General features: G+C 58.7%; 2 protein-coding genes across 6 annotated transcripts; both read right to left on the reverse strand.

The window, feature by feature from the left end:
* Positions 1-390: 390 nt before the first annotated feature.
* On the reverse strand, positions 391-11,978 carry KHK (ketohexokinase). 5 transcript variants are annotated; one of them, XM_081253839.1, is made up of 9 exons: positions 11,364-11,978; positions 7,498-7,614; positions 5,320-5,454; positions 4,997-5,131; positions 3,065-3,137; positions 2,196-2,342; positions 1,056-1,144; positions 761-824; positions 391-674 (listed from the first exon to the last, which is right to left on the reverse strand). In XM_081253839.1, the coding sequence occupies exons 1-9, from the start codon at positions 11,453-11,455 to the stop codon at positions 651-653; spliced, it is 876 nt and encodes a 291-aa protein (XP_081109965.1). In that variant the 5' UTR covers positions 11,456-11,978; the 3' UTR covers positions 391-650. The 5 variants fall into 5 exon arrangements, with proteins under 5 accessions (XP_081109965.1, XP_081109962.1, XP_081109964.1 ...); XM_081253836.1 differs by having other exon boundaries at positions 761-918; XM_081253838.1 differs by lacking the exon at positions 5,320-5,454 and having other exon boundaries at positions 761-918.
* A 399-nt stretch (positions 11,979-12,377) lies between these two features.
* EMILIN1 (elastin microfibril interfacer 1) lies at positions 12,378-20,275 on the reverse strand. Its single transcript, XM_081253964.1, has 8 exons — positions 19,641-20,275; positions 18,570-18,695; positions 17,890-18,110; positions 14,763-16,682; positions 14,277-14,393; positions 13,858-13,875; positions 13,561-13,698; positions 12,378-13,125 (listed from the first exon to the last, which is right to left on the reverse strand). Exons 1-8 carry the CDS (start codon positions 19,808-19,810, stop codon positions 12,788-12,790), a joined length of 3,048 nt encoding a protein of 1,015 aa, XP_081110090.1. The 5' UTR covers positions 19,811-20,275; the 3' UTR covers positions 12,378-12,787.
* Positions 20,276-21,286: the final 1,011 nt, after the last annotated feature.

Raw genomic sequence — 21,286 nt, forward strand, 5'->3', positions numbered from 1 at the left:
CGCTGGCCTGTCTGGTTGGCTCAGCCATGTGGACACTCTTGTGGCCACTGGAGTCTTGTGACAGAGCTGGGGCCCAGAGGAGCTTTTCTCATGGCTTGTGGTTATTTGGAAGGTTCCCTGGGGTGCAAGGGGTTAAGTCTCCTCCCCCGCCAGGAAGGCTGGAAGTCTGGCCCTCTACCCTGAGCTGGGGCCCCAGCAAGGGCACAGCTGGTGGCAAGCCTGGGGCACTTCCTGCTGCTCTGGTCTGGGTGGCCCTTCCTCTGGGCCTGGGCAGGAGGTGAATTTGGGGAATAGAGAAAAAAAGGGCGAAGGACTGCAGGATCAAAGCCTCCAGAATCCCCAGCCAGAGCAGCTCAGACATCAAAGACAAACAGACTGCCAGAAGGAAGCTGGCTCTGGGGAAGATTTATTTGCTCTGCAGCTCTGCCATATGAGATGCCAGGTCACAGGTGGAGCCCTCCCACAGCCTGCATCCGCCCAGGGGGTAAGGCAGCCAGATGCCAGCTGGCCAGAGAAGAGAGGGCGACAGCAGCCAGTGATGCTGGCCTGGGGTGGGGATGTGAGCCGGCGCTTCCTGCCACAGGGCACTCACACGATGCCATCGAAGCCCTGCAGACCACACTTCTTGCCCGCCACCTGGCAGCCAAAGCTCAGTGCCTCCTGCATGCTCTTCCCTGGAGGGAGGGATGAACAGCCAGATCAGCCTGGTCTTCTGGGCAGGGGCAGGCCCCGGCCCTGGGCCAGCTGCTGGGGTACTCACCCTGGGACAGGCTGAAGATGACGGACGCGTTGAAGGTGTCTCCGGCCCCCAGAGTGTCCACCACCTGGGGCGGTGGGAAAGCGTCGGAGTGGAGCAGCCGTCCATCAGGGCCCAGGGCATCGGCACCCTCCTCAGCCCAGGCACAGACCAGCGTAGCCCTGTGACACCCTCCACTCAGCTGGGTGTTAGCCCAGCCCTGGCCCCCAGCCTCATTATCCCTCCCCGGGGCAGACCCTGGAGGCCAGGCTCCCTCACTCCCCGTACCCGGGCCGCTGCCTGGCTTCCGCTAGCTCACCCCTTCCTCACGCGACCGTACATGCCCCTCAGGGCCTCCTCCGCTGAGTGGAACCCAAGGTGCTTGGCCACATCTTTGCTGACAAACACCTGTGGGCAGTGGAAGAGAGGCTGACAGTCACCTGAGCTCCACCCCAGCTGTCCCTCACTACCAGCAACCTGTTCCTCCATCGAGGCCACCTAAACCCCCAAGTAGCATCTCACTGTCCCTCAGGAACAAGTTTTCATACTTGCTCAGGATATGCTAGAAAACAGCCATGTAAATTGTGACACAAAAGCCCCGGCCTATTCTAAGATCAACGAATTTCCTCACAATTGAAAACCCAGAGTGAGTCTTGAGGTCATCTTGTGGCGCAATCTACAACTGGCAGGTAAAAACCACGGCTTTCAGGAGGGTTTTTGCTCTGTTTGGCTTTCCGCATACAGCTATGCCCTCTAGGTCTGATTTCTTCATCTTTAAAACAAAGGGATAGGGGTTCTAGAGCTTCCTTAACACCAGCTACATATTAGAATCACCAGGGTGTTTTGTTGAAAAATACTTCAGCCCAGGCTTCACCTCTACCAACCAAATTAAAAAAAAAAAAAAAAAAAAAAAAAAAGAGGGTGGGGCTCAGGCATCCACATCATTTAACCTGCAGCCAAGGTTGAGGCCCAACGACCTTCCACTGTGATGCTAGGATTATCATCCCGATTCCATTTACATTCCAAACTTACCATGGGCAAGTCCCCTTCCCATCCTCCCTCACCCCCTAGTGGCTCCCACCCCAGAATTGGAGGGCACCTCGGAGAACAGTCCCAACCTGTCATTTGACAGAGGAAAAGACAGGAGGCCCAGGGAGGAGAGGCTTCCACGCAGGCTGGCCCTGAGGCTGGCTGTCTTGGCCTTGACCAAGCCCTCTGGCTGCCTTCATACCTATGCGCCCACTGGGGTGGAGAAATTCTACTCCTTGGCTACTGTTGAGGCCTGCACCAGAGCCCCAAGCTAGAGGTCTGCCTCTTTGCTTTGCCCCCACCTGCCAACATCACCAAGCCGCAAATTGCCATCCTAAGTGTGACAGGCAGGACAAGGGGACACTCGGACTCCCTTTAAGGACCAGATTAAGCTGGATGTGGCAAGGGGGGCGCCGTGGGGGATGCGTACCACGTCTCCGTAGCCTAACAGCTGGTACAGCTCCTCTCGCGGCTTCTCCACCTCCACAGACACCTGGATCTTCTGCTCCGGAGGCTGCCTGGCGTTGTGCTGTTCTATCCGCTGCAGCATCTTCACCTGCTCCGATGCATTCCGGCCCTGGGGCAGAGCAGGGCAGGGCGGGCAACTCAGGACCAGCTGGGCGCTGCTCTCATTCTGCCCTCCCTGCTGGGACCACGGGTGAGGGGAGAGGGGCCAGGAAGGCTGGGCCGGAGCCCCATCCTAAGTCTCAGAATTCTAGTGCTATTCTGGACCTTGGAGACCTTACTGACCAGCCCTCCCATTTCAGATGAGAAGACGAAAGAATAAAAGAGAGACTTTCCTAAGGACCTACAATAAATTAAATGACAGGGCTAGGATGAGAACTCAGGACTTCTCAAGGTTTCCTCCCACCTAGACTCCAAAACTTCTCTTGGAACGAAGATTCTAGTTCCCTTTATTTGGGAGCTGGGTCAGGCCCTCTCATTCCTGCCTCCCCAGAGGTAACGAACGGGTCAGGCCTCCCACAGCCAGGCTCCTGCCAGAGGCCAAGTCCAGAGGAGGTGGGGCAGCCTGTAACACAGAAAGCACCAGACTTTGCCTAGAGCCAGCACCCTGCTTCTGGCACCTACATCCTGCTGTGTGACCTTGAGTAAATCACCCAGTCTTTCTGGGCCTTAGTTTCCACCTGAAAACATAAAGGAGGATGGAGAGCGGGTGAGGGGGGTTGGATTCATTGATCTCTAAGGTACTTCATGGTTCAAAGAAACCAAGAAGAAGGCAGAACATGTGGAGGGGCTGGCAGGTTGAGGCCCTCAAAACACAGGTAGGGCAGGGCTTGCCTCAATGTGGATCCACTTGAACCGGCTCAGGTCAACCTTCTCAAAGTCTTTAGCAGACACATCTGGTAGGTTCCTGAGTCGCAGGACAGAAAGGACAGAGAAGGGGCATGGTGAGGTCAGCCAGGGCCAGGATCTCTAACTGGCTGCTAGGGCCCCTATGCCTGGTGCTGCCTGCAGCATGGCAGGAAGCTGAATCTATAACACATGCTTCTGAGGCTTAGCTCCAGGACAGACCCTGTCTCAGGCTAAACTCAAGACCACTCCTTGCCCTACTCAGCTCCATCCAGACAGGGGGCTGGAGGCAGTTTCCTAGGGTGCCCCTTCCTGTGTTTGAGGCTGTGATATTATCTAAGGGCAAACTCAACCACCACATATGTCAAGCAAGGGACCAGTTCTGCGTGCCTTGGAGACCGTATCTCCCAAAATGCTTTCAGAGCACCAGGGACTACAATTCCCAGAATTCCTCTTGCCAGCAGCACACACAGATACCACCACGCAGTGCCCCGGGGAAACTACAAAGGCCACGCCATTCTGCCTGGAGCTCGGGTCTGGGTCCTCTCACTTCCGGCACCGCAGCGGTGACAGCAGCCCTGTCCTGAGTTTGGCAGCTCCATGTTATGACCCTGGGATCAAGGTTGGTGCTTGAGGACGAGTTTATTTTTGGCCGACTTAGGTGTGGAGACCTGGGAAGCTTCCGCCTTGACCTTCCTTGGCCAGAGACCTACACACAGCCAGTGTCCTCCCCTCCCCTCCATGTTCTGTGCCAAATCCTCCTTCGATTTAACTAGCTGGGTGACTGTGGCCTTTCTGAGGTGCTTCCCCTTTGGTGAATGGGACCGAACCCCTAGCCTCGCAGGCCTGCTGCAGCTGGAGATAATGTGTGTGGATATGCCTGGACCGAGGCCAGTGGGCAATAAACATTTCTCCTTGGAGCTCCTCTCCCTCCCTTCCTGTGAATACCCATGTTGTGTCCCTGATCAAAGTTGCTACAGATTGTTGCTTAATGGGCAGATGACTAGGGTTGCCCAATGGGAAGATCGTGTCTAGCATGTATGCCTACCTACTCACTCACTGGGACACAAAGAGCCTAGGGCCACTGGTCATAAATCTTGTTCTAGGATGACTGCGCCTCCCGCAGGTCCAGTGATCATGCTGGGCAGCAGGGGCAGTCAGAACCCTAGGGCAGTTGGGCTTGGGCCATCTCTGCCCTAACAGAGTACTTGGCACACACTAGGTTCTCAGTAAACTAAACCTCTGAGATTTTTCAGGAGGGAATCTGGGAGAGATGAGAAGGGGTCTCTCCCTGGAAGCCTGGGACCCTAAAGGGATTCCCCTGCCCTGCCCCAGGTTAGCAACACATCAGACGGCCCTGTTCTGCTGAGCCAGTGTTCCCCTTCCCTCCTTCAGCAATGGCTGTGAGTGGTGTGTGGCATTTGGTCTGGCTTCATTATGCTGGGACCTTTGGGGTTGCTCATCTCTTTCGAACACCCAAACCTCAGCTCCTGGTGCCATGCTGCAGGCTGGCAACTCTGGGGCTGACCCTGGAAACCCCAGTGGGCCCCCTTCAGGGCTCAAGATGGTTTGAATCACATCTCCCATCCCTCTGTCTTCAGAACAATTTCCCCATACTCACACCCAGGCTGCTGATTGGCTGATTATGGAAGAATCACATCATAAATTACAGTTTGCACAGGCCTGCCCGCCCATCCTTGGTGTTGACCAAGGCCAAGTCGCCAGGCAGAGCAAAGCCCATCCCTTCCCACCTCACTTCTCCCCTAATTGAGAACAATTCCAAAATCACCGAACAGTTTGGCATAGGGACAATTTCTGGTACAAAGAGAGAGGCCACAGAGGGCGGGCACGTGGGCTGCCCACGTGGCAAGTGAGGGAGCTCATTGGTGGGCTGCGGCAGGGCAGGCCAGGGGGCCTTACGTGTCGTAGAGCACAATGGTACGGGAGCCATTGGAGCTGTTGACGATGCAGCAAGAGCACGGGGCTTCCCCGCTGCTCTGCCAGGCCACCTGAGACACGTCCACGCCCCGCTGCCTGAAGTCAGCCACCAGGAAGCTTGGGGCGGAGCCCGAGCCAAGGGAAGGGCAAGGAGACACAGATTAGAGGCTACCAGGGGCCTGGACCTCCCGCGGGGTGGGGAGCGGTGCCAGAGCACGCGGGTCTTGGAGAGAAGGGTCCTGCTCTGGGAGCTGAGTGTCGGCAATGGCGGCGGCAGCTGGCAAGGCACAGACAGATGTACAAACCTGTGGGCATGTAGGATGGTGCGGCTACCACTGGCCTCGCTGCTGATGACTGTGGAAATGGGGATGGAGCCCGTGGTCTGAAAGACCGTGTAGCGTAGGTCCACGGAATAGCGGCGAAGGTCGTCCAGGACAAAACTGCCAGGGCGGAGTAACCCGGGGAGGCGCAGTTCGACGGGGGTTTGGGGACTGGAGGGTAGGTGGCAGGGCCACCGGGGACCCTGGGGTGCAAGCACAGGGGCCAGGATGGGACTGGGAGTCACTGTCACAGGCCGTGTGGAGGCAGGAGAGGAAGGAGAGCATGGCTGGAGCTTAGTGAGAGAAACCCTAAGGGACATTCTGTTAGGTCCTGACTGAAGCAAACTCCAACCCTGACCCTGTCCTTCAGTCTGACTCAAGCTGGAAAGGATTTGCTCACGTTCATAAAGCTAGATGGGGTAGATTTGGGACCTAGAAGATGCACCCTGTTTGAACCAAGCAGGTGAGGGCACCGTGGCCCGCATCATGCAAGGCCCAGGCAGTATTAATAATTACCAAGGTGATACTTTGTCCCCCAGGTGCCCTCTGCTTGCTCATCCCCATGGCACTCCTCTCTCTGAAGTCCTTCCAGTCCTAACATGATTCCTCTCCTTCTACACCTGCCTCCACGATGCCCAGCCAGGAGGTAGTGCTGCCTTGGTGGGCCTGCTCACTGCCCCCTCCTTCCACAGTGGCAAGCCCTCTCAGTGCCTGAGGCCCCTCAGTATGGACCGGGTCCAGGACTCTTGCTCAGAATCCCCTCCAATCAGAGTGAGCCGGGGGGTGGCCCCTCAGGAAGACTGTACCAGCAGAAAGAGGAGGCCACCCACCCCTCCCAGCTCTTTGGAAATGCAGTGTCCTGTCACCAGGAGCTGGCCACTATGCCCAGCAGTCCAGCCACCATCCTGGCCTTTCTCACTATGGCTGAACCCCACTTTTGGCAACACCAAGGCTGCACAATACAGATTTGTATAGGGGTACCACGTCGGGGCATCATTCCTTGTCTTACATCTCAAGGATCCTTTAAATAGTAGCTTTCCCACAGTATGGAGAATATGATTTGGTTTTTGCCAAATAACTTTTTGCACCCACAGTGCCAGGCACATGGTAGGTGCTCATTCAGTGTTTGTTGAACACATGGGGAGCATTTGGAATGGCCCAGCTATCAGCATGATTGCCACACAAAGGTGGGTCCACCACCCCAAAGCAAGAGGCATGGTCTTGCTCTAGCTGGGAGGGAAGGCAGCTGCTGAAGAGGGCTGACAAGTGAGCAGCTGTTGGCTCCGGGTCCCCCCTGTCCCACATCACAGGGCAGGCACTCGCCCCATTATTTGCTTCGTGCCAGTTCATAAGGAAGGGAATCTGGCTGTGGCTTGGGGCTGGGCTCTGGCAGCAGCCCCTCTCAAACCAGGGTTCAAAGGGCTGTGCTTTACAGGCCAGCAACCTGGCAGCCTGCCCCTGTGCCCACAGTGGGCAAAGTGGGCCTCACCGCCTGATAAGCGCTTGCTGAGTCGGCAGTGCCAGGGGTCAAAGGGCTCTTGGGTCCCTGCAGCGGCCAACATAGAGGAAGTGTGTGGGTCACTACGGGCTGCAGCCTCCTAGCCGGTGAGCTGGGAGGCATGGGTCTGGGCCCGGCTTTCGCACGTGGCATCGGGGTGGCCTTGGGCAGGGAGCTCTCCCTGCTTCAGTGAACAACGGGGACACAATCACTGACCCTGCCCCCTCAGCTGGGAAAGAAACTGCAGGCCTGGACCCTGGGACCGTGGATGCAGGTCATCCCCGAGAGAGGGCAGGTACAGCATGTCCCTAACTGCCTTCTGCCACAAGGACAGGCAGGATTAGGGACTTGAGAAGGGCAAAGTCACATCCACCGCAGAGAGTCTGTTGGAAACAAGGAAGGAGAAGGTGGGAAGCCGAAGCAGGCTCCAGGGACTGGCCAAGGAAACAGGCTGTGAAAATGAAACCTTTAACAGGAGCAGCATTAACAACTGAGCAGCAGATAAGCCATACCAGGGAGGGTCTGGGATGCTGGTACTCCACTCCCCACGCCCCACCCACTTCTGGTGGCCACAAACCATTTCTCAGAGACCGCCCACCCAGGGCCAAGGCTTCCTTCTTCTCCCCCCACACTGTGGGCCACCCTCCTCTGCGCCCTCTGCTTACTCGGCAGCGTGGCCCGGGGCCAGCGAGCCCATGAAGGCACAGGGGGCTCCAAGCAGGGAGAGGACAGTGCAGGAGTTGGATGCGTTGCCTCCACGCTGCCATCTCTGGGACAAGCACCTGCAAAACACAAGGAGGGTCCCTGCAGATCCAGCAGGCTGGGGCTGGGATAAGCAGGGCTGAGCCCCGAGTAGGGCCCACAGGAAGTAAAAGCCAGGCGATTCCCCTCAGAAAGCATCCAGGCCAGCCTTAGGCTCAGCAAAGGGAAGAGGCTCAGCTATTCCCCAGCCCAGGCTAAATTCAAGTTCACAGTGATTAATTTCTATCTTGCACCTATTCTTATGACATCAGGAAAGCACTCACTCGGGCCCATCACAATCTGAGGGTCTCACTGACTTTGGGTTACGTCCTTCTCTGTTACAGTGACCCCCCACCAAGCCTCCTCCTTGAGAGCTGCCTCTTCCCAAAGGTGGCAAATCTCCTGCTGCTCCTGTCTTAGGAGAGACCACTTCAGCAATAACTCAGATTAAAATAATTAAGACAGGAAGCAAACCCGGACATTGTGATCATTTAAGAAAGTTGTGTGTGGTAACTTTTATGATGACAAAAGTTAAAAAGATCACTGAGTGAAGACCAGTTTTTCTCCATCTTTGTTTGTTTCTCCTTTTTTTTCAGCTTTATTGAGATGTAATTGACATATAACATTCTGAAAGCTGAAGGTGTACAACGTGATGACTTTTTTTTTTTTTTGCGGTACGCGGGCCTCTCACTGTTGTGGCCTCTCCCGTTGCGGAGCACAGGCTCCAGATGCGCAGGCTCAGCGGCCATGGCTCACGGGCCCAGCCGCTCCGCGGCATGTGGGATCTTCCCGGACGGGGGCACGAACCCATGTCCCCTGCATCGGCAGGCGGACTCTCAACCACTGCGCCACCAGGGAAGCCCCAACGTGATGATTTTGACATACATATATTTTGTGAAGTGATTACTACAATAAGGTTAGTTAACACATCCATCACAGTGCATAGTTACCTTTTTTTTCTCCATCTTTACTGAAAATCTAACAAAAGGAAACTAAGTCAAGATACACCTGAAGGGCTTCATTGTCATCATCAACAACAAAAATGATAACTCATGCATACATAGTCAAAGAACTTGAATGATTTCTCATTTGTGCTCCAATAATGCTGTGACGTAACAGTACAGGCTGTTATTTCTATTCTTCCAGTTCCAAAAAGGATAATAATAACTGTGGCAGCTTACGATAAGGGGAACAAGTACCGAAGAACTACTGATTAAGAGAAATGAATGAAGTAGAATTTTTAGGCTAGGGTATATTTGTACACAAAGCTTAACCTTGAAGTTCCCTTCAGCCTTGGGAAAAGGGGACCATGATCTCATTAGAAAGAAGGATACTAATCTGCAAAAGGTCACACATTTCTCAAGCTGTGAGCTTTAGAGAAATTTTCATGCAGAGAAGAGAGGAGAAGCCTGGAGGGACTGGACTTGCTCAAGGTCACAACAGTTAATGACAAAGCTGATACCCGAACCCGGGTTTCCTGACCCCAAACCACTGCAAGTGCTCTTTATTTCTGAATGGAAAGTAGTTGGGTCCCAGCTTGATGCGGCTTCAGAGGAAGGGTATACAGTTGTACTCTGTGGAAACCCTTCAAAGTTACATTGACACCCAACTTTCTGTGCAGAAATGCTCTGCTGAGCATGAAGATGCTTTCCGGAAGGTCCTTCTCAGCCAGGACTCTGGGAGGCAGGGCCATTCCTCAGGGGTCTGGCTGAGTTCCAGGTGGCAGTTCTCAGCTGCCTATGGAGAGAGTCTGGGAAAGGTGGGGCTCAGATGCTGCGAAGGACTGTGTCCCCACTCAGGTTTGCCCATCGGGGAGGCACAACAGAGTCCAGGAGCTGGGCTGGGTGGGATGGGAGCACAGGAGAGAGGCCTTGTGGACAACCAAACTGCTCCACAGAGGAGAAGAGCCATGGGTCTGGGGGAGGGGGGAGATACTCCCTAAAGCGCAGGGGGCACGGAGGGTCTCTTCAGAGAGGCACCTCGCTTAGTGCCCACCGTCGGAACCAGCTCCCGTCAGGGTGGAACTAGCAGGCTCTTGTCCCAGCCTCCCAACATGAGTAAGCTCAAAGGCACTGGGACTCAGCTCTAGCAGAACAAGTCCTCCGGGTCCTCCACAGTTCTTGGAGAAACCGTAGCCCCAGAATTTGCACTGTTCTCCGGAAAGTAAACTTGACTCCTCACTGGGCACCAAGTCCTGGGGCTGGCTTGACCTTGGTAGGTGGGCTAGGTCCACACAGCAGCATACCCTTGTGCCTCCCCCCACTGTCCCTGCACTTTTTGCCAGGGGCTGTCACCTCTGGCGAACAAAGCAGCCCAAAGCAAAGGGTCAACTCCATGAGGCGGGCAGCAGCAAAGGAACAGGGAGGGAGGGGCTTCCCTGGTGGCGCAGTGGTTGGGAGTCCGCCTGCCGATGCAGGGGACACGGGTTCGTGCCCCGGTCCGGGAAGATCCCACATGCCGCGGAGCGGCTGGGCCCGTGAGCCATGGCCGCTGAGCCTGCGTGTCCGGAGCCTGTGCTCCGCAACGGGAGAGGCCACAACAGTGAGAGGCCCGCGTACCGCAAAAAAAAATAAAGGAGCAGGGAGCACCAGAGAGGGCGGAGGGCTGGAGCACTAGCGTCAGGACGCTTGAGTTGTGACTACCACTCTGCCACTCATCAACTACGTGGCCCCTTACAGAAATTGTCTAATTTCTCCAAATCCTTAGCTTCCTCATCTCTAAAGAGAGGATGTGACTGATCCTTACACGCTTCCCATGGGCTGTGAGGAAACTATGTAACAATGCCTGTGACAGTGCTGTGTGGACCCACGGACTGGAGAATGCCGGGGGCTCTCCCCTCAGTGAAGCATCCTGGCTGTGGTTGTTGTAGTGTCTTTCCCGAGTTCAATCTTGAACTCGCCTTTTATCTAGTTCTTGGCTGAGACAAGTGAGGGCCAAGAAGCAGTTCTTGTCCGTATTCTGAGCACTAGACTGCGCCAAGAGAGCCACAGATTCCACCACACACAAGTGTCTCGGGATCACAGTGTAAGGGTGATCAAGAGTAAATACGGGAACCAACAAATGACTTTTCAACTTCTACCAGACAACCAAGAAGGGTCTCTTCCACTATGCTGTTCACTGAGTATTGGAAAAAGGACTTCTGGTAAACTTCTGGAATTCGGCACCAGGGAAAAGTCTGTGTGGCTCACGAACCAGCTCTACCCATAACTCACAGCATCTCCAAATTTGCCTGCTGCGCCAGCAAGCCCTGAGTTACAGTGAAGCTCAAATACCATGGTTTTGAAAGTTCCTGAACAGTCTAACTGCACATACTTCTTATTGTAAGCTACCTCAAAAAATTTTTTTTAAAAGGCACAGATGAGATATATATGTGGTAAATAAATTAGAAGTAAATGCTGGTGATAGGCAAGTGCACAGTTCTTGTTAAAAAGAAAAAAACTGGTTCTGTACCTTCCTAGCTGTGTGCCCGTGGATAAATAACTGCATCTTCCAGGGTCTTTACTTGCTTAGCCTACTCGGTAAAATGGGGATAATGATGTCTGACACGGTCCCAGGGTTGAAATGGGAACTGGAGAACACAATGCTATCCAAAGCCTGGATCTTACTACTAAAGGCCTCAATTCTTTCCCCAGGTCCCGGGCAGAGGGCAGGGGGCACCAGCTCCCAAGGCGACTCTCAAGGCCTCGCTGCGGCACCCCCCCCGCCCCCGCAGCCCTGTAGTCTTGGCCGCCTGGCACAACGCGGGGCTACAGCGGCCCCTAGGGTCTCCGAGGGGCCCGGGCGCCCCTACCTGCTGTCCGTGTCCTCCTCCGGGTATTTGTCCATCACACTGATGATGTCCAGCACCACTAGCCCCACGCACAAAATCTGTTTCTCTTCCATGATGCTGCTCCCGGAGATTTCTGCCCGCCCGGCTGACGGGGTTCCTCCCGGGCTCTGCCTCTTACCCCGGAGGATCGTGTCCCAGCTCCCAGAGTCTGTCCTGGCTCCTCCTCCGCGTCCCGAGCTCCTCCTCCGCGGAGCCTCCTCCAGCGGCGAGGGGTGCAGTGGGGTGCAGGGGACGGAGCCGGGCTCTTGCTCCCCACGCGCATCGACCCCAGCGGGCCTGGGAGTGCAGACCCCGCGGTCTTGGTCCCTGGCTTCCTCTTAGCAGGTTGCGTGGCCCAGGAGATGGCTACGCCTTCAAATTCTCGCCCTGTTTCCTCACTTGTCAGACGGACTCCGAGCGAATACAAATCTCTCTGAAGCGCAGCTAGGCAACCTCATGAATGCCAAGAGAAAGTGCAGCAGAAAGGCATCTCTTGTCCCGCCCTCTCCTGCACCCGCGGCTCCCACTCCAGACCCTAGGCCCGCGGGGTTGAATCTGGCCTCGCAGCTGCGGCCCGGACCCCGGCATCCAGAGCCGCGGCTCGCGCGGTCCCCGCTGTCCCGCCCCGCCCCCGAGGCCCAGCCAATCCCAGCTCGAGGCCTCGCCTCCGCCGCTGAGCAGCTGGGACACGCAAGATGAGCGGCGGAGGTCACGTGACGGGAGACACCGCCCAGCGGCGCCGCGGTCTCGGCTCCCAGTGCCCTCTGGCGGACACCGGCGGAAAAGGCGCGACCAGTAGTGGGGCCCGGCTAGGGCTCCAAGCCCCGGGCGCACTTCATGCCCGCGCGTCCATTGCAAGTGCCCGCAGAGCTACCCCTGCCAGAGCGGAGGGCGCGAGCGGGGTCCGGAACCCGGGGCTCCCTCACCCTGTCCCCTGTATACGCCTGTCTACCCCTGAACACATAGTAGAGCAGACAGCTTTAGTTTAGTTTTTTGTTTTTTTTTTTTTAGAAAAACCAAGTGTCTTTATTCCTGAATAGTTTAGTATGGCGGTGGGGGCCGGAGCCCCCTCGAGAGAGTCCCGGAGCCCAGGGATTCGGCCTAGAGGCCAATTGGGGGAGCAAAGTGTGCGAGGATTAGCCCCTCCGCAGTCCGAGTCTTGCAGGGACGGCGATCAGGCCAAAAGTCTGGACGAGGAGACCCCAGAGTCCCCGACCCGGCGCACTCCGACCGTGGGAAGGACGCTGCTCCGGGCGCCTGCGCTGCTGCGGCGGGTACAGAGACTGCAGCTTGCCCCGGGTCGGGGCCCCGTCCCAGGCGAGACGCACCGGAGCCCCCCCACCACCACCACCGCTGGCTGTTTGGCCGGCGTAGACACTTCGGGCCGGTGGGGCCTGGCTCCCTGTCTATGCCTGTTCTAGCTCCAGGTCCTCGTAGAGCAGGGCTCCACTGAAGATGGTGAGCGGTTCCTCCGAGTGCGCCAGCTGCCCCATGACCAGGTCGATGCAGACCGTGTCCCCGGCCTGCAGCGGTAGGATGAGGCTGAAGACGCCTAGGGCGCCCGGGCTGGGCTGGCTCTCGGCCACCGGCTTATTCTCCAGGCCCTCAGGCTCGTAGCCGCCGGAGTCTATGCGGGCCACGCCCAGGTTGGAGCGGGACAGCACGGCCTCCACTTTCTCGTGCCGGTGCCCAGTCAGCACCGCGCTCAGCAAGTAGCGTCCGGCTAGAGGCGCCGTGAACACGCCTGGGGACAACAGTGGCAATCAGGAGGGAGACAGGTGGCAGGGGCCGGGAAGGTGTCCGGGAGCCCTTGCAGAACTCCTGGACTGCGTGCGGAGGGACCCTCTGGGTCTTTTCACCTCTCTTCTATTAGAACGTGAGCTCCACAGACGGCAGGGAAACCAGTGTTTTGTTCATTTCCGCATCCCCAGCACTTAAAACAGTGCCTGGGCAAGAACAGGCCCCCATAAAGAGCTGTGGAATGATAGGCTTTTCCCCTCCCCACCTCACCCCTCAGTCCAAGCTGTGGTGAGAATGAATAAATGAAGGAGAGAATAGGGGTCTCCCCAAACCAGAGAATGAAAAGACTCAGCTTGTCTGAAACGGCAAGAATGGGGACATATCACTGCACAGCCTCCCCCGTTCCCCCCAGTGCCCAGCTGCCCACTCCCAGGCTTACCAGTCTCTGGATCATAGTAGCCCCCATCGTTGAGCAGGACTCTGTCGAAGGGCACTGTGCCTGGTTCAGAGCGGGGCAAACTCAGGGCAGCTGAAAAGGCCACGCGGGGCACAGAGGCTGCTGGTGCCCCCTCTGCTCCTGGGTGGGGTGGGGAGGGTGTCAGAGTGGACGCTCAGTGCAGGGCTGCCCAGCCCCCTTCCCCTCCTGGGTCTCTATCCCCAGGGCTGCCTGAGGCCTTCCGTCCTCCAAATCCTAGTTCAGTTCCCCGCCCTCCAGCACTGAATGAGAGGAACTTACCCTGTTCACCTTGGGGACCTGTGGGAAGAGAAAAGGGAGCAGTGAGAAGTAAGGCAGCTCTCGCTAAGTCACTCAGCAAACGTCTGCTTTCCCACTGTGCCAGGTGCTATGCAGACTCCAAAACAGAACTGGGCGTATCAAGAAAAGGAGGAAGGGATGTAGGGTCCATTCTGTTCAACCTTATAGGCTCAGCCATCGTCTTCAACACAGCAGTGAGGCCACCACAGCCAACTGGCCAACACAGTGACTATCCTCGCTCCTAGTCACTTTCCTAGTCACTGTCAGCCATGTAGGAGCCCCAGTTCCTTGCCCCTTTCCCCCCTTCTCTGTCCGGTTCAGAGTAGAATGTCAAGGCCGGGGCAGCCCGGGGTTGGGGCTAGGAGTGGCCCTGGCTGCAGCAAGGATCTCAGCCCACATACCTGGTGGTCCGATGGGCCCCTTTTGTCCATCCTTGCCTGGAGGTCCCGGAGGTCCGGCAGGGCCTGGGGGTCCATGTACCCCAGGAGGCCCTGGTGGCCCAGCCTCACCTGCAGGACCTACAGTGACAAAACTAAGTTGAAGGAGAGCCATAAAAAGGAGTTTCCAAAGGACAGGGAAGGTGGTGGATCCAGGGACAGGGTGATGGGGCCCCTCGCTGCCCATGCTGGGTACCTAGCCGGCAGAGCAGCACCCCTCCTCCACCCACAGGCCTGTCTGAGCCGTCAGGGGAGGGCGGGGAGCTGGGACCTTGGATCATCTCTTGTGGACAAACCAAGCCCTGGGACAGACGTGGGTCTGCAATTCATGCTGGGCAGGGCAAGGAGAAAGTGGACGAGGTTAAGGCTGGGCTGTCGCAGGGTCAGGGGAGGAGAAAGAAAGGACTTGAAAGGAGTGCCCCCACCCCGTGCCTCCTCTTGCCCCCTCACCAGTGAGGTCCTTCAGACTGAGCTGGTGAAGCCGGTCCTCCAGGAGCAGCAGGGAGCTGTTAAGGGCGCCAAGCCGCCTGCCCAGGCCGGCCTGCCCCCCTAGCAGCTTCTCCAGCAGGGCTGCCTGTGTCTGGCTGGTGCTGTTGGCTTCCCGTAGCCCGGCCCAGAGCCCAGCCACGTGTCTGGAGAGGCCTTCGCGCAGGCCCTGCAGTCCCCCGGCCACCGTGTCCAGCCGCTCACAGACTCCCTCCAGGCGGCCCAATCGCCCCTCTAGGCTGGGGCACTGGCCGGCCTGCGCCTGTCCCTCTTCCAGGCCTCGGAAGCGCTCTTCACTCTCTGTAGCATGCTCTGTGGCCTCCTGCTGCAGCCTGTTAATCTCAGAGATGATACGGTCCTTGGTGGCTCCCAGGTCCGCCAGATCAGCACCCTGGCCCTCCACTGTGGTCTGGAGCTCATGCAGTGAGTCATTGAGGGAGCTGAAGGTGAGAATAACCTCGGAGAGCTCTCCCTGCAGGGCCTGGAGGGCTGAGCCTGAGCTGCCCCCGAACACACTGAAGCCATCCAGAGGCCCACGGCTCGGTCCCCCAACACCCGGGCCGGCCCCAGGGCCCCGCGCGGGTAACAGGGGGCAGGAGCAGCGCTCCACACCATCCCGAAGACGGCCCAGCTCCTCCTGGACACCACCGCAGGCACCACAGCCCTCATCCCCACGGGCCTGCAGCAGCCCCTCCAGCTGGCCCAGCCGCGCAGCTGTGAGATTCAGCTGCAGCGTGAACTCTGCAGCCGTCTCATCCAGCGCATCGACACGACCCTGGAGCTGGCCCGCGACCCCTTGCAGTCCCTCCAGCGTGGCCTGCTGGGCCTCCCCAGCAGCTCCCAGCTTGTGCAGGCCTGAGCCCACCAGCTGCAGCTGTCCCTCACTGTCCAGCACCCTGCGCTCCAAGGCACTGAGGATCTCGCTGACCTGGGAGCCCTGCTCGCCCGGGGCCCCAGAGCAGAGCTGCCCACATGCCTGCACAGCCCCTGCCACCTGCTCCTCCAGCAGAGCCAGCCGCCCCCCCAGCTCCCCGCTCACATTGGCCAGCAGCCCCTCCAGCTTCTCTTGTTGGCCCCGGGCAGCAGGCAGCCAGTGGCCCGGCCCCCCGGGAAGCCCCCGCCAGCCCTCCTCCAAGGGGCCCAGGGTGGAGTTGAATCGGTCCTCCAGGCGAGCGAGGCGGGACGCTAAGCTGGTATAGCCTGGGGGGTGGCCCCCTTGCCCAGCTGCTACTCCCAGGTTGGTGCCTCGCCTCCCGCTCAGCACTGTCACCGAGCCAGCCACCACATCCAGCCTCCGCTCCAGTTCGGCCAGTCGCCGGCCCAGCTCTGGAGGGCAGCATTCCTGAGGGGGCCAGCGGCCCAGGGCCTGACCGGCGAGTTGCCGCTGCCGCTCCTCCACAGAGGCCAGTAGCTTCTCCAGCGCTCGCAGCCGCTCCCTGTCCTCCTGCTGCTGCCGGCGGAAGCCATCCAGCCCCGTCAGGCACACAGAGCAGGACTCCTGCAGCCGCTGCTCCAGCTCCTGCAGCAGCTCCTCGCCGCGGCCGGGCGGGGCCGGGCTCGGGCCCAGAGCCCTGCTGCCACTGCTGCCACCACCACCACTGTGATGGGTGTTGAGATGGCCCAGCTCCTGGTCGTGGGTGGAGACGCGGTTGTCCAGGAGCTGCAGCTGCTGCTGTATCTCGTTGAGGGTTTCGTGCACACCAGGGCGGGCAGCTGCATCTGCGGGCTGCTGCCTCCCGTTAAAGGCTGTCTCCACAGCTCTCTGGACGTCTTCCGTCAGGCGCCCACTCAGTCCCTGCAGGAGACCCCGGAGGCCCTGCAGCTCCTTCGTCAGGCTCTGCACCTGCTCCTCCAGCTGCTGCACCTTCTGTGACTCCCCAGGTCCTGGCAGAGAGGGGAAGGCATAAGGTCGAGGGGCTAGGCCTCAGCTCAGTGCCTACCTCCTAGGTCCTGCACTCCCCAGCTCCAACAAGAGGGCAGAGGTCCCAGCTGATTCGGCCATTCCTTAGCTGCGTGACTCGGGCAAGAAAAGATGGTAGGAAACTCCATGCACTGAACGCCTTGAAGCCACATGTGTACCATGGCTCCTTCCCACATCCAACAACTCCACTGTGCAAATACCATTAGTTCTTCCCATTTCACAGACTGGGAAACAGAGGACCAGAGAGGTTAGTCAATTAACTGGGCCATGGATTACAAGTGTAATAAGTGGCAGAGCCAAGTTTCAAACCCAGGTCGTCCATCAGACCACCAAGGCCAGGTCCTTCCCACCTTCCAGAACGCCTCTTAACGTTATGGAAACTGTTTTCACATCTGAAAAAAGGGAATGATACTATGTCACTCGCTCAGGGTGAGTGAAATGCGAACGTGCGGTAGGAACCTCTCCACAGCACTGCAGGGACAAACAGGGCTCCGAGGCAAGCTGCGGGGGATCTGGCTGGATGGTGGTAGAGTCAGCCAGAAGTGCCTGTTTCCATAATTACAGCACAGCTATCTCCCTGGCAGGCAAACACAGCACATCTGCAGTGCCGGGCGACGGGGACTGCTGCATTCTGGGACCTGCAGTCTCCAGAGGCCACGAAGGGGCCTGGGACCTGTAGTTGGCTGCAGTGCATGCTAGGACTTGTAGTCTCATCTGTCTATCCCCTTGGACCAAGCTTCTCCAAGGAATTCCCCCTTCCTCCGCAGCTGTTCCCAACTAGGAAGTATCTTGGCCACATGTGGGCGAGAACGAGCACATTCTCTTTTTCTGCCTTCCTTTTCTCTGGGTCTCCACTCAATCTCTCTTCTCTGTGTCACACACACACACTCGGACACGGACATATTCTCTCTCTCTCTCTCTCTCTCTCTCTCTCGCTCGCTCGCTCTGGCTCTCACGTATGACATTCGGACACGGACACGGACACGGACACGGACATATTCTCTCTCTCTCGCTCGCTCGCTTGCTCTGGCTCTCACGCATGGGAAGGGATCTCATTAACTCCCTTCTGCCCCCTCATCTGACCTGGAGCAGGGGTTCCCCGCAGCAGCCTGGCCCACGCTTCCCGCAGCACCGTCTCGCCCTCCTCTCCCCAGCAGCTCCCGTACTCACCTTCCCCACCCAGTCCACTCAGGTGGTTGCCCGCACTGGAGCCCGAGAGGTTGGGGCGGGCGGGCCGGGGGCGGGGGCGCGGCGTGGTGGGTGCAGGGCCCAGCGCGGGGGCGGGGCCCTCGGCACAGTCATCGCCCCCGTACCCCTGGCAGCACCTCCACTCCATATCCGTTACTGTTTTGTAGGCCACGCGGTAGCGAGGGCGGAGGAAGCTGCGGTACCTGGGAGAGGCAGAGGGAGGCCTCTTGACTCCTCCCCGTCCTGTAGTGATCCTGGCCCCTGTCCTCAGAGATGGGCAGCCGCTGGGGGACTAGGCCTGTCCCTCAGGCTGGGTCCCCCTTACTGACCAGCCTGTGGCCTTGCTCAGTTGACAGTTTTCAGCGTGTTGGCCAAGGGCCAAATCCCTATTCTTCCTCCCCTTGTCCTGTGCTGGAACTTTGAACTCCTCTCCTTGACCGTGACCCAGCCCGGAAAAGGCATTCCAGGGGCTGGCAGGGGGGTCCAGGTAACTTTGCCCTCAGTATTCCACCGCCAAATTGCTGCCTCAGCATCTCCTCAGCTGGCTCTGACCGAAGCCCCTGGTCCTGCCCCTTGCTACCTGCTTGGTACAAATGCCCCCAGTTGGCCGCCCTAGCCCAGCCCCAACCAAGTGCACAGCCCTTGGGGGCTGGGGTGCTCACATGATGCTGTGGGAACACTGGGGCTGGCCCCAGCCACAGGGCTGGTAGTCAGGCTTGATGAAGGTCTCCACTCCATCCTCAAGGACACAGCTCACTGTCCGGGTCACCACGTAGGCACACCAGTTCCTGCAGATACAACCCCACGTGGGCCCAAGATCCAGAGACACATGCCCCCAAGGAAGGCCCAGGGGGCTACCAGAGGGGCTGAGGGAGGGTCAAAAGATGAAGGGCCCCTGGGGACGGGTGGGAGCCAGGGCTTTGGCAGGGGCAGCTCCCCCCCACCACCCACCTTCCTGTGCAGCAGGAGTCAATAAAGACTTTTCAAGATGGGGACAGGAGATGTAGATGCAAAACCACAACCACGAGATGTTGGTCCTCGTGGCTGGGGGCACCTGGGGAGCCTCTGAATCCACGCATTCATTCATGTCCCTTCTGCCTCAACCCCCAGCTTGGCGTGGCCTGTGTGAACCGACTGGCCAGGTCCCCTGGTGATCCCCTGGAGGCTGGCTTCCACCCACCACTCAGGGGAGAGGACGGGGCAGGCAGGGGTCCAGCTCAGGGTTAAGGAGAGAATAAGCCATTGATCAGCCCTGCCCGCCTTGGGGCTCGAAGTTCTACACTCTTGGCCCCATTCACGCCAGTCTCTGGTCCGTGTCGGCTGGAGAGCCACGAGGAGCAGAGGGTTGGCGTCAGAAGCGTGGATTACTGGACGGGGCTGAGGGAGCCCTAGAAAGGATTGAAAGGTCTGCCGAGAATCCCAGGCTGGTATGCAGCTGGCGGCTGGCAGGAAGGCCTGGCTGGTGCCCCTCAGGGTAGTTTCCCTGGGCGCCTAACGTGGAAGCGGATCTCCCTGAGGTTGGGGGGGGGCTATCTCTTCAGGGGGCCCTGGAAGTGCCCTGAAGGAAGACGGGCATGTAAAGAGCCACCTGACGGATGGGTTTCCTCTTCCCCCTGCCCTGCCCTAGGCGGGGACAGCCCAGAAGAGCGGACCCAAGGCGGGGGCCAGGATACACACCTTCTCACCCACCCTCCCATCTCCCTCCAGCCTCGGGCTGGGACCCAGACTCTTACCTGTGGCGACTGGCAGGCCGGGGGGCGCTCTGGGCCTGGGGTCCCCCCGGGCTGAGGGCCCCGCCACTCCCAGTGTAGAGGCTGTAACCGCGAGGAGGGTAGCTAGCCGCCCCCACGGCTGTGGTCAGCAGGCAGCAGAGGTAGCAGCTCCAGAGGGTTCCGGGGGCCATGGCGGGGGCGCTCCGTGGTGGCCCTCAGAGGCACATCCTGGCCTGACCACTGGCGCCTCTGCCTGGAGCGGGGGATGCCGCTGCTCCGAGGGACAGCAGGTCCTGTCCCCAGCTTCCTGCCGGCAGCCCCCAGCCACACGCCTCCTCCTTGGCCGCCTGGCCTGACCCCTCTCCCCCTCCTCTTCCCTCCTCAGGCTCCTGTCTGTCCCTCCCTCGGTTCCTTCCGCTGTCCTCTTCTCCACTTCTGAGGGGGATTTGTCCTCTGTGCCCCCCGGCCTCCTGTGCCTGGTCCCGGGCCCTCTCAGATGCTGCTTCCTGGGCCTCCACCCCCTCGCCCCAGCTGGCCCTCCTCTGGTCTCCCTATCGCTTTTCCCCAATGACTGGATCCTGAGGGTGACAGGGCTTTGCCCCTGTGGCTGCTCAGAGGCGCAAGAGTGGCTTCGGGGCGGGCCCTGGCCTCCCGCCTCTCTCTCTCTCTCCCTCACTCCCCTCCCTTCCCCCCTGTCTGGCTGGCGGTCCAGCCTCCCCCTTCCTCCCCCCACCTCTCCAACCATCGTGCGCCACATCTGCTTCTTGTTAACTCCGGGAAAGAGAGAAAAAAAAAAGGAAAAACAGAGAAATGTGGAGTTGCCCCCGGGCTTGGGGCCAGCCTCTCAGACGGGCCACATGGAGCGGAGCTGGGGCCAGAGCTGGGGAGGAGGCCCAGGGCTGGTCGCTTAGACAGGGAACGGGAGCTGGAGCCACAGCTCTCCTGGGGCCAGGGCAGGCCTACCCTGGGAGAGAGGACCTGAGAGAGGAGCCCAGAGGGGAGAGGTGGAGAGGAGAACTGTAAAAGGAAGAAAGAACCGCAGGGCTCAGCAGGACAGTCACTCACCATCTAGTCCAGCTGCCTCCTTTCATAGATGTGAAAATTGAGGCCCAGAGTGGGAAAGTAACTTGTCCAAGGTAACACAGCAAGTCAAGAGCAGGGCTCAGATTAGAATATAAATGGTACCCAGGTCGGTGGCTTGGGAGGAAACTGGAGGAGAGGAGCGAGGGCTACTGGGCCAGGGAGGAAAAGGAGAAGGACTCCACTGAGGCAGGCAAGAAATTCAGAGAAGCCAGAAGAAGAAAGGAATCTGGAAATGGGGAGTAGCCTTCTGTCAAGCATGGAGAGGACATGGGCAAGAGGAGAAAGACTTTCATTCTCAAAAGGCCAGGTGAGGGGCTTCCCTGGTGGCGCAGTGGTTGAGAGTCTGCCTGCCGATGCAGGGCACACGGGTTCGTGCCCCGGTCTGGGAAGATCCCACGTGCCGTGGAGTGGCTGGGCCAATGAGCCATGGCTGCTGATCCTGCGCGTCCGGAGCCTGTGCTCCACGGCGGGAGAGGCCACAACAGTGAGAGGCCCGCGTACCACAAAAACAAACAAACAAAAAAACCAAAAGGCCAGGTGAACATGGGTCTCAGACTTGTCTTGGAGAAAGTCAGCCATGAGTG

This window comes from Mesoplodon bidens (assembly GCF_964165515.1).
Source record: "Mesoplodon bidens genome assembly, chromosome: 14".
NCBI lineage: Eukaryota > Metazoa > Chordata > Mammalia > Artiodactyla > Ziphiidae > Mesoplodon > Mesoplodon bidens.

What these genes read in the sequence shown, in the direction of transcription:
- EMILIN1 (XM_081253964.1), bottom strand. Translation starts at nt 19,810, where the DNA reads ATGGCCCCCGGAACCCTCTGGAGCTGCTACCTCTGCTGCCTGCTGACC. An exon ending in CGGCCTGCCAGTCGCCACAG is followed by an intron (nt 18,696 to 19,640) that starts GTAAGAGTCTGG and finishes TTGTATCTGCAG; the next exon opens with GAACTGGTGTGCCTACGTGG. An exon ending in CAGTCTGAAGGACCTCACTG is followed by an intron (nt 14,394 to 14,762) that starts GTGAGGGGGCAA and finishes TTGTCACTGTAG; the next exon opens with GTCCTGCAGGTGAGGCTGGG.
- KHK (XM_081253836.1), bottom strand. Translation starts at nt 11,455, where the DNA reads ATGGAAGAGAAACAGATTTTGTGCGTGGGGCTAGTGGTGCTGGACATC. An exon ending in TCAAGTGGATCCACATTGAG is followed by an intron (nt 2,343 to 3,064) that starts GCAAGCCCTGCC and finishes GCTCTGCCCCAG; the next exon opens with GGCCGGAATGCATCGGAGCA. An exon ending in CATCTTCAGCCTGTCCCAGG is followed by an intron (nt 675 to 760) that starts GTGAGTACCCCA and finishes CCCTCCCTCCAG; the next exon opens with GGAAGAGCATGCAGGAGGCA.